At 58.7% G+C, this 14,893-nt stretch overlaps 1 protein-coding gene across 5 annotated transcripts in view; it reads left to right on the top strand.

Moving 5' to 3' along the window:
* Positions 1–14,893, top strand: part of NIBAN2 (niban apoptosis regulator 2) — a 53,084-nt gene that overhangs the window by 32,297 nt on the left and 5,894 nt on the right. For all 5 annotated transcript variants that reach the window (XM_004269194.4, XM_033427156.2, XM_033427157.2 and 2 more), the window contains 7 exons: positions 4,147–4,275; positions 5,983–6,088; positions 7,274–7,441; positions 11,929–12,044; positions 12,789–12,893; positions 12,985–13,147; positions 14,208–14,395. In XM_004269194.4, coding sequence (XP_004269242.1) covers positions 4,147–4,275; positions 5,983–6,088; positions 7,274–7,441; positions 11,929–12,044; positions 12,789–12,893; positions 12,985–13,147; positions 14,208–14,395 — 975 coding nt within the window. The remainder of the gene's footprint in view (positions 1–4,146; positions 4,276–5,982; positions 6,089–7,273; positions 7,442–11,928; positions 12,045–12,788; positions 12,894–12,984; positions 13,148–14,207; positions 14,396–14,893) is intronic.

The following is a 14,893-nucleotide window of genomic DNA, read 5'->3' as shown; positions in this document are numbered from 1 at the left end:
TTCTCTCTGGGGATCAGACTGGTCGACCAGCCAACCCCAGTGCCTGGGGCTCGGGGCGTTCGTGGCTGACTTCCATGGTTGGCGGGCTGTGAAGTCGCCCTTGCTCGCCTCGCCACAGCTTCCGCCCCCAGTCCTGTCGCCTTCTTCGGGGCTGCCCGGGTCATCCCGCGCTCAGGCTTCGAGGGGCCGGGGGCAGTGCTGTAGCTGAGGGATGGAGGCTGGAACCCTGTGGTCTGGTGGGAAAGAACTCGGGGGGCCTTGGGTTCAAATCCTTTTATTAACTGGTGGCCGGGGCCATTGATGGAAGCTTCAAGGCTGTTTCGTCATCTGCCAGATGGGTACCTCCTGCGTAGAGGAGGATGCGGATTCAGTGAGAGAACAAACGGGGGTGGGAGTCCCCACTTGCTGGGTAACCTTGCTGAGCCTGTTCTTCTGTCTGTGAAATGGTGCCCAGAGGGAAGAGTCATGGGCCAGAGGAGAGAGCAGCTTTGTGGAGGGGGTGGGCATCGCATGGCGCTCTGAAGGCTAGGTGGGATTCGGATTATTGGGAAGGCGTCTCTGGAAGGGGGAACGGTGTGGGCAGGGGCGTGGGCATAGCGGGGTGTGCAGGGGGCGACAGGAGGGGGCAGAGCAGAAGGAAGAGCCCGCAAAGGCCCCGCACTGGGAGTTGTTTCATTCCACTACCCGCCCTCCCCCAAAACGAAGTGCCTAAAGACATGCCTGTTTATCATGAGACCAAAGGGGTGGGGGCTGGCATCACTTGACCAGGCCTTGAGGATTTGTCACCCTTTGGTGTCATCTCAGCAGGAGGAACGGCTGGAGGCGTCAAGTCAGTGGAGTGGGAGAGCTGCCACTGAGACTAAAGGATTCCGCCGACAGACAGGCCCCCTACTCGGGACACACACTGACTGTGACGGGTCAGGTGTTGGGGCCACACTGCCCTTGCTGCCCCCAGACACTCAGGGAGACAGTAAACAGCCTTTTACATGATAAAGTGGGCGCTGTGAAGGAGATGACAGGGTGGACTCAGACAGTGGGGCCTGACTTGTCTGGGTGGCCCAAGAGGGCTTCCTGGAAGAAGGGCCATCTCAGTGGAAGACCTGATGGGAGAAGGAATATCAGACCATGGGAATGGCAGGTGCAGAGGCCCAAAGCTGAGCCTTTAAATGGCTGGCCCAGGGTGGTGGAAGCAGGATTCAAGCCAGGTTCCAGATTCCTGACCAAAGTCTCTTTCTGTCTTGACCCCCAGCCTGCCTGGGGTGGAGGGGAGGTCAGGGCTGTGTGTCAGAGCCTCTCAGAGCATCACACCTCCCTTTGATTTGGGGCCCAGAAAAGACTGTCTGGTCTCCTGATGTCATGGCAACCTCCTGACCCTGTGGCAGCAGATGTGGCCTGGCCTGGGTATCTGGCAGGAGCACACCTGTGTAATAGGAAAGATGGCCTTGGACCCAGCCCAGGTGAGCTGCTTCCAGTGGGCAGAACTGGAATGGCTCTCCTATTTGGAAGGAAATGTCACAGGCAACCTGGGTCCCAATAACCTAAGACAGAAATGGGGTTCCCTGTCACGCTAAGCATTTACTCTGCATGAGAAATGCCTTTAACACCCACAAGGTTGAGTATTTGTGGTAAGAAAACAGGAGTAACATGTAAGCAGGAAGAGTAAGATGAAATCACCCACAATCCCTGAAAAGGAGGAATCTTTGGTCCCATTTTGTCATTCAGTAAAGTGAGGCTAAGTCATAACAATATAATACTAGAAATCATCATCATCATCACATAAATTGTTTTTGGTAGAAATAATAATACAGGGACACTTCCCTGGCGGTGCAGTAGTTAAGACCCTGTGCTCCCAATGCAGGGGACATGGGTTCGATCCCTGGCCGGGGAAGTAAGATCCCACATGCTGCAAGATGTGGCAAATAAATAAATCAATTAAGTAAGTAAATAAATGACATTTCCTCTTAAAAAAAAAAAAAGAAAGAATAATACAATAAATAACAATACAATTAATGATAATACAAGTAATGGTAGTAATGAAAACAGCAGTCCTTTTGTGTGGGCGCTGCTCATGCAGCCGGTACGACACTGCTCGGAGGGACTGAGATTTAGTCCCATCCCCGTCCCAGATGTGGGCACTGAGGCTTGGACAGGTGGAGTCACCTGTCTGGGCTCCCGTGCTGTGGGCCGTGGAGCTGGGACTGGAACTCGGGCTGTCGGAGCCTGGGGACTGTGCTCTAGCCATTCACCATTTACCGCAGATGCCCATCGTGGCATCAGAGAGCTTTGCAGAGTCCAAAGTATTTGGCCTGGGCTGTCGGGTTCCGTTTCCTGCAGACCTCCCTGTGGACACGTGACTCTGCCACTTGAAAGTCTTAAAAATAAAACCCAAACCCACACCACCTACCCATTACGGGCTGTCCCAGGATCTAGGGGTGGACTTGGGGGCGCTGCTGAGCCCCACTCGCCCGGGCAGGCCCGCCTGGGTGGTGAGCTTGTGCCCTCAGCCTCCCACTGCCCAAGCGTGGGCTCCGGCTCTAAGCAGAGAGGAGGACTGCAGACCAGGGGCCTGGGGGTGGGAGTGAGGGTCTGAGCAGGGTGTCGGGAGAGCTCTGCGTGCTCTTTCCTTTCTAGGAGAGATGGGGATTCAAGAGCTGGGTTGAGAGTAGGCCCCAGTCTAAATATAGACCACTGAGCCCAGCTCTGTGACTTGGGCAAAGCCCACTCTGTGTGTGTGTGGGGGGAGGTGCGTGGTAGGGGGAACCGTTTTCTTTTCCTGTAAATATTTTTATCCCTGGGTAGGAAGCAGTCTTGGGGGCCTATTGTTTGAGCACAATAGGCCCTCATTTTCCAAGAATGTTTTGGCATTTCCCCTTGAGGAGTCGCTGGGGAGAGGAGGCTGCATGTGAAGGGAGAGGGCTGGGGGGTGAGGATGCCTGGGGAGGGGCCGCTCACCTCTGACTCCAGCTGCGGGGCAGACCCAGAAGCAGAGCGAGGAAGCTAGGAAGGGTTAGGCACCGTTAGGACAATATCAATACTTTCTCCCTTTATTACACACGATGCATGTTTCCTTTTGCAGAAGGCACCGTATTTGTTGTAGAACAGCTAGAAGCTGCTGAGAAACAGGAACACTTGACTCCCTGAGCTCCTCCCATCCAGGAGGAGGGCTGCTCCCTTGTGGCCTGTCTCTCCTTTCCTGAAGCTTCCCCGTGCGGGTCTGCTCAGGAAGCACTCGCTCTGGGACGGCCACCCCTCCCCCTCCCCAAATAAGTCAGCCCAAGGAGCTGGAGAATGACGCTGACAGTAACCCCAATAGTGGTCATGGTGGCTTCGCGTATCGTACTGCCTGCCAGGTGCCGACTGCCTGCGTGATCTTTGCACAGAATCCTCGAGATACCTCGGTGAAGTCGGTGCTGTCACTGTCCCATTTGACAGATGAGGAAACTGAGGCTCAGGGAAGTGATGTGACAGGGCTGAAGTCACACTGAGTCAGCGGTCGAGTCAAAGCTAGGGCTTTGCAGGAAGGTCTGGGCGTTTCTGCTGCCCACACTGGCCACTAGTCCACCAGGATGCTGGTCAGACGGGAACCCTCCAGGCTAAGGTCCCCTCCTCTCCCACCCAGATTCACGGAGACCATCTTGTCAGCCGTCGGAACTGGGGAGGCTCTATGGAGCCAGCGTGGTCAGGTTTTTGTTGCCCCAAGGGGAAACAGGCCCAGAGCTGGAAAGAGATTTGCCCAGGTGCTGGGGCCTTACCAGTGCTGGCCGGTGGGCACGTCCCCTCCGGCTGGAGTGACTGTCGCACACCCACGCTGCAGTGGGGGTGGATGGGGAAGCAGCCTGCCTCGTGCTCTAGAGACCTGTCCCGAGGCAGCTGTGTCTGCCTAGGGCCAGGATGGGGTGGGATTCTGTCTGGGTCCGGTATTGTGGTGCCTGGCCTGGGTTCAAGTCCTGGCATTACCGCTGATCCTCCTGGACCCCAGTGGGGCCCCCTTCACTGCCCTGAGCCTCACTTTCCTCATCTGCCGAATGTGTGACATGCGGCCCTGCCTCGGGGGCCTTGGTGAGGTCAGGATGGAGGACGTGCTCACCTTCTTGGAGGACCCCATTCCCAGCCTGGGTCTCACTCCCTGCCCTTTCCCTCCCATAGGTGCCCTTGGATGAGCGCATCATCTTCTCGGGGAACCTCTTCCAGTACCAGGAGGACAGCAAGAAGTGGAGGAACCGCTTCAGCCTCGTGCCGCACAACTATGGGCTGGTGCTCTACGAGAACAAAGTGGTGAGGCCCCCAGCCCACCCCAGCTTCTCCCAGGCCTGGCCAGGCCGCTTCTTCCCCTTCTCCGCAGCCTCCCCTGGCTTGCTGTCTTCTACACTAGTTGATGCTGCACGGCCCCCATTCCTAAGCCTGAGACTCCGTACCTCCACCCGCATCCCTCCCCTCCTCCCCGCACTGGCTGTTGCCAGGGCCACAGCAGAACCTCAGCAGCCTCCCCCCACCCCTTCCGGCCTCCCCATACCTTGCTGTGGTGCCTGCCCTCTCTAAGTGGCATTTCATCCATCCAGGCACCCAGCTCTCTGGGGTCCCCTTTCACTCTGCCTCTCCCCCCATTGGCCACGCGTTGCTGGCTCCTGCCCACCCCCGAGGCCCTCCGAATCTCTCCATTTCCAGCGCCCTCCTCGCCCTCAGCCACCTTCCCGCCTGGGCTTCCTGCTGCTCCCCAGCCCCTCCCTTCCTTGCTCTTCAACAGCGGCAGCTAACTGGCCGTTCCCTGCCTCAGAGGACCCCTGGCTGGTGGTCCTATCTGTTTCCTTCCTGATGCCCCCCTTGCAACTCTGTGCCCTGCAGTGGGGGGATGGGTGTCCTTCGATTGTTCCTTTGCTTTGGGCCCTTAGGGAAGCCCCACCTGGTTGAGCCACAGGCCCTTCTTCTACCAGACATTTCTGCCGAACAGCGGAAGGACAGGCTTGAGCGCCCTCTGTTTTGAGGGATGCACCAGCCTCACCGGGAGGGCTTGTTAAAAAACAGGTTGCTGGGCCTACCCTGAGTTTGATTCGGGTCTGGAGGGGGCCCAAGAATATGCATTTCTGACAAGTTCCTGGGTGACACTGATGCTGCTAATCAGGGACCACGCTTTGAAAATCATTGCCCTGGAGGTTCCAGCCACTCTTAAGGAATGTGTTGAGTGGTGACACCTAGTGGCTGAGTGCAGCATGGCACCCCTGCTGTATGAGCTCCTACATCAGGACTATTTTTTCTCCCCAGGGGTGTAAGAAAGCAGCGGCCAATCCTCATTCGCCTCCCAAGGGGACCTAGGAAGTTAGTGGACAGTTCAGGGAAATGGTCCAAGACCCTGGGCTCTAGGGGCTGACAGACCAGGTTCGCGTGCAGGTTGGCTGCCTTACCAGCGGTGTGAACGTGGGCTTAATAATGGTACTCACCTCTGGCTTGTGAGAATTCTGTGAAATGAAGCATGCAGAGACCGGAGCACAGTGCCTGACATGTAATGAACACTCGGCTAGTGGTAGCTGCTGCCCGTAGAGACCGTAGGTGCAGTGGTGATAATAATAGCAGTCGCCTCAGCAGTGCTCCCTGACCCTTGCTGTGCCAGGCACAGTGCTATGCGTTAAGTGGATTAGCTCACTGGGCCCTCATGCAGCCCTGCGAGGTAGGAACTGTTATGACACTGGTTTTATAGTTGAGGAAACGAAAGCAAAGGAGGTGCTTATCCTTGGCCTCACACAGACGGAACTCAGTGGAGTCAGGATTTGAGCCCAGACCCTGGGTCCGGGTCACTACACCATGTTGCCTCTAGTCATGGTGGTGGTCAAAGTCCTCTCTCCCCCTCCTCCCCTTCTTCCTTCTCCTCCTCTTCCCTGACTGGGGCAGGCAACACTGAGTGGGGCCCTGGAGCCAGCGATGGAGACGGGGTTTGGGCTTGGCCATACACGTAACCCCCAGGCACCATCTCTCTTGCCCCCTCCTCAGGCTTACGAGCGGCAGGTCCCACCCCGAGCTGTCATCAACAGTGCGGGCTACAAAATTCTCACCTCCTTGGACCAGTACCTGGAGCTTGTTGGCAACTCCTTACCAGGTAAAGGACCACCCATCCCAGGCGAAGCACCCAGGGATTTGTCCAGGGGAGAGGGCGCCCCTACTCCTAGAGCTCCAGGCTCCACACCTGCAGGAAAACCAGCTGGGCCTAGAGCCAGCCGCAGGCGCCTGGCACAACCTGAGCCTCTGAAGGGAGGCCTGAGAGGGGTTCTCCTGTGGCCACGTAGTGCGTTGGGGTTGCCCCACCCGAGCCCCTGCTTCCTGAGCCGGGCGGTCACAGCTGTGCAGGGGGACCTCTCTCCACCCTGCCTCTTCCCTGGGTCCCTGAGAGGCTTCCAGGAGAAGGTGATCCAGGTGCCCCAATTTGTAAACTGCTGAGTCAATACCGCATTTGTAAGGAGCTATCCTAGGCGACCCCACCCCATCAGAGACACCCAGAAGACTTGTGGGGTGACATCTGCCTCTCAGACGATCCCAGGGAGCCCAAGGGGTGAGGGAGGTGCTGGCCTTGTGGGGCAGCTTTTACCCTTGTGTGGGACTTGGTGGTTGAGGGCTCAGCTGGCGTCTGGCTTTCCTGGATTCCAGCCCCTGCCCTGAGAGGGCTGACCTTGGGGTGTTATGTAGACCCCATGAGGTGCTGTGTGTGCTGAGCTGAGCGCAGGGACCCAGAGCCAGGGCCCAGAGAAGAACTGCCATTGTCCTGTTATTAACAGGAGTGGCAAGGTCACAGCCCAGGACCACTTATCTCGCTGGATCTCGAATATCCATGCGGACCAAACAGAGAGAGAAAAATCCCCTTTTATTTATTCTCTATCTCCCACATCCATACCTCCCTCCCCCCTTGGACATTTAAGCCACACTTTGGCCTCTGCTGCTGAAATTTGAAGGGAAACCCAAGAAGGTAATGCTTGGCCTTTGACCCTGAGGGCTCTGACCCTGTGTTATTTGTGCCTCATGCACTGAGTTTAGAACCTGACCCCAGGGAGGTGGCTGCGTTACCAGCTCTGAGAAACAGTGCTGGGGGAGTCTGACATTCCTTTAGCCGGGCTGTGGAGCAAGAGAGAAGGACGTGGCCTCCCCACTGACTCTCTGGTCACCCCGGGACAGGCCAGCTCTCCCTGGACCTGAGCCTGCCCCTCATGGCAGGGCGAGGGGTCAGCTGCTGGCGTCCTCTGGCCGAGGGAAGCCACAGAGGGCAGCTGTTCAGAGGGCACTGTCTCCACAGGGACCACATCAAAATCGGGCACTGCCCCCGTCCTCAAGTGCCCCACGCAGTTCCCGCTCATCCTCTGGCATCCTTCTGCGCGTCACTACTACTTCTGCATGATGACGGAAGCTGAGCAGGACAAGTGGCAGGCTGTCCTGCAGGACTGCGTCCGCCACTGCAACAACGGTGAGCCGCCTTTAGGCACCAGGAGCTGGGAGCGGAGTTACGTGGATTATGTGCTGAGTGGCGACACCTAGTGGCTGAGTGCGGTGTGGCCACCCTGCTCTATGAGCTGTGCTGCGTTTCCTTCTGGGGCTGTTCGAAACCGCTGTCATGCTGCCCTTCACCTTCTTCCTTGATGAAAACAGTTCTGTGATGCTCTTAAACAGAATTTGGGATATTGTTCTCAGAGGGATGCAGTTGTTGAGCCCTTGGGTCACAAGATAAAAATCCTGATTCTGCCACTTTCCAGCAACAGGACCTTAGGAGACCAACTTACCTTCTGAAGCCTCTGTAAAATGGGGCTAATAATCTCTCCTGTGTCTCAGAGGGTTTGTGAACAGTGAGCATCCACTCAACGCTTGGTAAAGATTTTTTTATGCTACCGTTGCTTTCTTCTCAGGGACCTGGACCCGGGTCTGGGAAGTTCCCTTCCTCCCTCAGGGTCTCATTGTCCCCGTCTGCAAAGTTACAAGGTCTCCCCCAGGTCACTCATTCACTTAACAAACCTTTTAATGTCTCTGAGCCAGACCCAGGGCTGGGCACTGAGGATGGCCCCTGTCCCCGTGCTGCCGGCAGCCTGGTGGGGAGACAGATGTTAAACAGATGAGGACACCAGGCGGTGATGAGTCACAGCTGTGCTGGGTGCCGGGTGGGAGCCACCTGGGGAACCTGGAGCTTGTGTATGTATGGGGGGGTGCTGATCCTGTGTGTGGGGAGGGGTAGATCGGGGGGCTTCCTTGAGGAGGCCGGGGTTCAGCTGAGACCTGGAGGATGCATAGTTCTAGAGCAGAGGGAGGTGAGTTCCAGACGGAGGTCACAGCAAGCATGAAGAGAGGCCCAGGGGTGTGGGCAGTTTAGAGGAGGATACACAAGACCCTGAAGTGGGGAGGGGGTGCCTGGAAATGGGCCTGGAGGGGGCACTGGAGTCAGGTCTGGAGGGCCTTGTGGGGCTTTAAGGAGTTTGATCAAAAAGGCTTGTGACTGTCTCTCAGCCGGAGGGGTGGGGCATGAGGGGCTTCCTGCCCTTATGGGAGGAGCAACCCCATCCTGGACCCTGAAATTCCTTCCCGGTGACCTGGCCTCTGGGCAGCAGAGGGAGGCCGCTGCTCCTGCCCTGCCCTTGCCTCTGCCCTACTCTCCCCGCCTGGCATGCCTGGGGCGCAGCTCCACCCGCTGGATGGACAGTGGGCACCCACGCCTGGAGGCGGCTGTGCGGTGACTCGGCTCACCCCACCTGTCCCCTGTCCTCTCCGCTCTCCAGGGCTGCCTCTGCCCCGGCTGGAATCTGCCGGGCGGCAGGAACCAGGTCTTTAGTCAGGCCAGCCCCTGCCGCCGACAAAGAGCCTCCTGTTCCCAGGTCCCCGGGGGCTGAGGGGCCAGGACCGGCTGAGGCGATCTGGGCTCCGGCTGCCTGGCCTGGGGCACCGTCCCTCCTCCTCCCCCCTCCCTGGCCCAGCTCCTCCCTCTGAAGGTTTCCAAGGCTAATGGCAGACCTGGCCAGGTGACCCCAGGCCAGGCCGGGTGGGGACAGACCAGGTGGGGAAGAGCCGCCGTTCGGTTCCCCGTGCGCACAATGGCAGTTGTGATAAGCTTTGCTGGATCGTGGGGAGGAATACATGAGCTGGGTTGGGTAGAGCTCTTGGCCCCGTGCCTAGCACATAGCGAGCGCTCAGCCAGGAGGCTGAGGGGTATGGGTGTGGGTCCTGTGGGCAGGAGGGGAGGCCGGGGAGAGCTGCTGGGGCGGGGGGAGAGGCGTCCTGCGGCCGCAAGGTGTTGGGAGCTGACAGGGTGGTTTTAGAGGAGCCTTTCCTCCACCCTGAGGACTGTGGGAAAGTTCTCGGCTTCCTCGGGGGCTGGGCCTGGAATTTGCAGGGCCTGGAATTGCTCACTCCAGGGGCTGCCAGGAAGTGGGGGGTGGCTGGGGAAGGAGGCCGAGCTGGGTGGACACAGTTCGTCTGGCCCCCGCCCACATCCTGCATTCCCGGAGCAGCTGGGGCAGCAAGAGGCGGCGGGGCACGGAGCTGCCCCCTCGGGCTGGGCCTGGGGTGCAGAGGTCAAGGCCTCTTCCTGTCTGCCTGCTGCCCGGGCCTGAGGAATGTAGCTTCCTTTCTCAGCCTGACCCTGAGGACCCCACAGGCAGGAAGTCTCCAGGTCTCGCTAGAGTCGGCCAGTCTGGGTTCAGGCCCTGGGGCTGCCGTTCCCCAGCGGTGTGGCCTCGAGCCAGTGACTTTGCCTCCCTGAGCCCGCTTCCTCATGGGGAGAGTGGGGCTGAGAACAGCTGTCCCTCTGGGAGCTGTTGGGGGCGTTAGGTGAGGGATGCGTGTGCGGTCTCAGCCTTAGTCTGCCGCAACACGGGACCAGAGACTGGGCGGCTTGAACGACAGAAATTTACTTTTGCACAATTCTGGAGGCTGGAAACCCGAGGTGCAGGCGTCAGCAGGTCTGTTTTCTTCCGAGGTGTCTCTCCCTGACCAGCAGGCAGCTGCCGTCTCCCGGTGTCCTCACACAGTCCCCGCTCTGTGTGCGCAATTTGTCCAGATTTCTTCTTCTGAGGACACCAGCCACACATATGGGATCAGGGCCGAGCCTGAGCCCCTCGTTTTAACTTAATTTCCTCTCTAGTCCCTGTCTGCAGTCAGTCACATTCTGAGGGCGCTGGGGGTCAGGACTTCAACATAGGACTTTGAAGGGACACAGTTCAGCCGCTCACAGCCAGGCTCAAGGGAAGAGCTCGGGAGGGGTCACCCGCCCTTTTGATTCAGCCACTCGGCGAGCAGAGTAGGGACGTCCTGAGGGTCTGAGGCGGCATCGGCGGCCTCCTTCCTGCTGCCCAACCCTCTGGCTCAGCATCCTGCCACCTGGAGAGCGACCCTGCCGGGTACACCTGGCTTGCCGTCTGCAGACTGTAAATGCCCCAATGTGAGAAAGGCTGCATATAGCGCACGGCTGGATTGTTCTAGGCAAAACCTGGTCTCTGGGAGACGGTGCCCCTCCTTAAGCCTGAGGGGCTTCCTCCCCGGCCCAGCTGGGCAGCACTCACCCCAGGGCTCTGCGCGGCACCCCAGCTGGGACACCCCTGCTCTGCCCCTGTCACTCCCTCCTCATCTCAGGTCCCTGAAATGCAGGGTGAGACGCCCCTCACGCCCCCATCCCGGTCCACGGAGCTGCCACTGCAGGGCTGGGGCTGGGCCTCAGTTTCCCCACCTCTGAGCTCTCTTCCAGCCCCACCAGGCAGGGTGATTCCTGGGTCAGCGGATGTGGAGGGGGAGGGGTTCTCCCCACGCCAGAGAGGGGCCTCTTCTCTGGGGGGGGTGACTCAGCCCGTGGTCACTGCCGTGGAGGTCGGGGTTTTGGAGGCACTGGCTGCCAGTTCCCCTTCGGTCACAGGCTCGTGGCCAGGGTAGCCGCCAGCTGGCCGGCTGCGAGGTGTTTAACCACGTTCGTCCCGAAGTCAGATGTTGCGACTTCCTGCAGCCTGCCTCCCCAGCGCCCAGTCTGAGGCCCACGCCTTGTTCACTGACCCCCTCACCAGCACGGGGGAGGTGGGCAAACTCATCTGGGCCACCACCGCCACCATCATCGACAGGAGTGAGAAGTGGTATTTCCAGCCCCCTGGATGCACGGCGGTGAGCAAGGCGGGCCCAGGGCAGCGGGAGCCATTCGTGGCTGCAGTTACTAATAAAGTGCGACGTGGTGCCTGCTGGGCCCGCCCTCAGGCCCTGCCTCCGCAGTCCACACTGTGGTCCCTGCAGCCCCACAGTGGGTGTGTGAGGCCAGGCTGGTCATTGTTCCCACTATTCACAAGGGAGAACTGAGGTCCCTTAGGGTTCAATGACCTGCAGCGAGGCTACGAGGCAAATTGGGCTCATCGCCTATTTTAATAAATCCAGTTTTATGGCTCGTTTGTTCACACACCGCCTGCGGCTGCTTTCCTGCTACAACGGCAGGTTGAGTGGCTGGGACGGAGATCGTCTGGCCCACAAAGCTGAGAGTGTTTACTGTCCTGCCCTTCGCGGGGGAGGTTGGCAGGCCCCTGGTGGAGGGAGGGTCTCTGCGCCTCTGGTATGCCGTCTGCCATGCTGGGTGGCCTCTCCTTGGTGGTGGTGATGGCTTCTGGTCCTGGCTCTGCTGCTCACTGGCCTTGGACCCTCGGCAGTGGCCTGACCTCGGAGCCTGTTTCTTCATCTGGAAAAGCAGAGGAAACAACAGTGCCCACAGCTCGGGCTGGTTGGGAGGATTGAAGGAGATGAGGATACAAAGCAGGGCTGTCTTACTGTCCACTGCTGCTGGTGGGTTCTCATCGTTACTGTCACTGCAACAACTACTGATGCTGTTACTACAAGAGCCGTGGGGGTCAGAGGTGGGGGGAGTTTGGGCAGTCAACCCATTGGTCTCGGTGGAGGGCACGGGCCATCCTACCGACCTCCTCTCTACATCCCTCTCCCGGGCAGGGATCCCCGAGGACTCCAAGGTGGAGGGCCCCGCGTTCACGGACGCCATCCGCATGTACCGCCAGTCCAAGGAGCTGTACGGCACCTGGGAGATGCTGTGTGGGAACGAGCTGCAGGTGAGGCCATGGAGGCTGGCGGGGAGGCTGCGCAAGTCAGCGCGGGGCCCAGGCAAGGGCTCTGGAGCCTGGCTGCAGGTTCGGACGGGTGGAGGCTGAGGTGATCCCGCAGCAGGGGCTGCTTGTTATTTTGTTCAGTCATTAACTGAGCACCGACCCTGGACTAGGTGCTGGGGTGCACTGTAAGAGGGACGCAGTCCTGGCCCTCAGGGAGCTGCCTAGAAGGAGAAACAGACGTGTGACAAGTAAACGCACACACTTGCATGTGCAGGCAAGGGGGGAAGAGTGTGGTATTCCAGACAGGGTGGCAGCCTGTGCAATGGTCCTGAGGTGGGGCCCCTACAGGATCCTACAGGACACCCAAGCAGGTGAGCTGGGACCTGTGGGAATGATGCTTAGGAGGGAGGGCAATGGAGACGTGGAGCAAAGAGCAGCTTTTTTTTTTTTTTGCGGTACGCAGGCCTCTCACTGCTGTGGCCTCTCCCGTGGCGGAGCACCGGCTCCGTACGCGCAGGCTCAGCGGCCATGGCTCACGGGCCCAGCCGCTCTGCGGCATGTGGGATCTTCCCGGACCGGGGCACGAACCCGTGTCCCCTGCATCGGCAGGCGGACTCTCAAGCACTGCGCCACCAGGGAAGCCCAGAGCAGCTCTTTGAGGGGGGGTTTGAGTGGCCGGGCTTGCCGGAATATGGAGGGGCTGGGCATGCTCCGACCCCTGCCCCGGCCTGTGCCTCCCGGTCCTAGATCCTGAGCAACCTGGTGATGGAGGAGCTGGGCCCTGAGCTGAAGGCAGAGCTCGCCCCCCGGCTGAAGGGGAAACCGCAGGAGCGACAGCGGCAGTGGATCCAGGTGGGCAGGCCTGGGCTTGGGAGCAGGGGTGGGGGGCCTGCAGCCGCCTGGCACCCTCGGCCTGGCGCTGACACCTCCGCCCTGCCCACAGATCTCGGACACCGTGTACCGCATGGTGTATGAACAGGCCAAGGCACGCTTGGAGGCCGTGCTGTCCAAGCTGCAGCTGGCCCGGCCGGCCATGGAGGCGGTCATCCGCACCGACATGGACCAGATCATCACCTCCAAGGAGCATCTGGCCAGCAAGATCCGAGGTAGGAGGGCCACCTGCTATGGCTGTCATCACCTGGTGGACGTGCTGGGACCACCCGCCCTCCGGGGTCAGGGGGTCCCTCCTGCCTGTTTCAGGGATCCGTTTGCATTTCACAGGAAGGACTTGATTCATTGATTACTTTTGAAACACCAGAATCAAATCTGAGGCATTGTTCTTCCAACCCCTGGGAGTTGTTTGTCAGCTGTTATTTCTATAGACTCAGATCTTGGTGACCTAAATGACGCTGAGGAGGTTCAAGCCTTCTCTTCATCTTTGTCATCAGATCTACCATGTGTCATTTTAGCGACATCAGCTTGACTTCGGTGATTCACATTCAGCCAGCCTTTCTGGTCAGCTGATGCTCCTTTCTGTTCCGAGCCTGATGGGATCTCTTCACTCACTTGTCATCCGTCACACGCTGGCCACAGTTGTGACTGTTGTCAGTTGCCCGAGGTTATTCTCTAACCGCTGTGCTCACTGTGAGCTGGGGAGGACCCCGAGAGTTGACATTTATTGTGTGGAACAAATAATGTTAGCTGGGCAGGGGAGAAGGAGGGACGTCAAAACACCCCCTGGCTAAAAAATGCCTTGGTCAGAATGTCCTGGAGACGGTCCCTGCCCACAGGGAAGCAGCCTTTTCCATAGGTGGGCTGAGTCAGGCCACACCATTCCAGGGCAGAATCGGGGTTTGCAAAACCCAGAGGCTCATTGAAGCCACTGAAGTGTTTTCCATTTTTTTTTTAAACGAAGGAGCAAGACCCCCAAAGGTGAGTTCTCTTCCTCTAGCTGAACAGAAAAACTGCCAACCTAGAGACCTTCACACTAGCCGTTTTCTTAGTTTCTTGCCGTCACAGTGTCAGGAACATCAGGGTCCAGTCTCGGAACTCCCTGTTATTTGTGCTGCATTATCAGCCGTTCCTCAAGAATCCTTCAGTTTGCTAATGTTGTCACCAGTGGTTTTCTTTAAAGAATAATACGACCGCCTGCCTCTAGCCTGGGGGTCTGGGATGGTGGGAGTTGCTACCGGGGATGCCATCCGCTAACCAGCTCCCTCTGCGCAGCCTCCATCCTCCCCAAGGCGGAGGTGTGTGTCCGGAATCATGTCCAGCCCTATATCCCGTCCATACTGGAGGCCCTGATGGTGCCCACCAGCCAGGGCTTCACCGAAGTGCGGGACGTCTTCTTCAAGGAGGTCACCGACATGAACCTGAACGTCATCAATGAGGGCGGCATCGACAAGCTGGGCGAGGTGAGCCAGGCATGGCCCCGGGTTTGGGTTTGGTCTGGCCCCCGTCAGGCCCTCACTGTGATCAGGGCTGGCCGCTCCCCTCCGGGGCATAACCTGTGAACGGAGGGTCTGCGTGCACCCCACAAATGCAGCCAGCCTCTCTCACTTCTGAGTGCTCTGGTTCTCGGGGTGAACGGTCTTCCACAGACCCCATATTGGGGTAGTCGGCTGCCTGGAACCCCACATAGTTGTCAGGTGTAGACAGAATTGGTCCTGTAATCTCAGCGTCTTCTACACCCCAAACTGAGGAGTCCATTGACAATAATAATCATAGAATTTGAGAGCCATAGAAGACCTTAGAGATCATGAAAAACCAGCTCGTGACTTGGAGGCTAAGAGAAGGTGAGCGATTTGCCCAAGGTCACCCAGCGCCGGGCTGGCCTCTCCCCACACGTTGTGCTGCTGGACCCCACTCCTCCTGCCTTCAGATCCTCATGCTTCCTGTCCCGGGTCCTCCAG

The sequence above is a fragment of the Orcinus orca genome, chromosome 6 (assembly GCF_937001465.1).
Source record: "Orcinus orca chromosome 6, mOrcOrc1.1, whole genome shotgun sequence".
In the NCBI taxonomy this organism is placed as follows: Eukaryota; Metazoa; Chordata; class Mammalia; order Artiodactyla; family Delphinidae; genus Orcinus; species Orcinus orca.
This window is presented reverse-complemented; position numbering and strand designations above follow the sequence as displayed.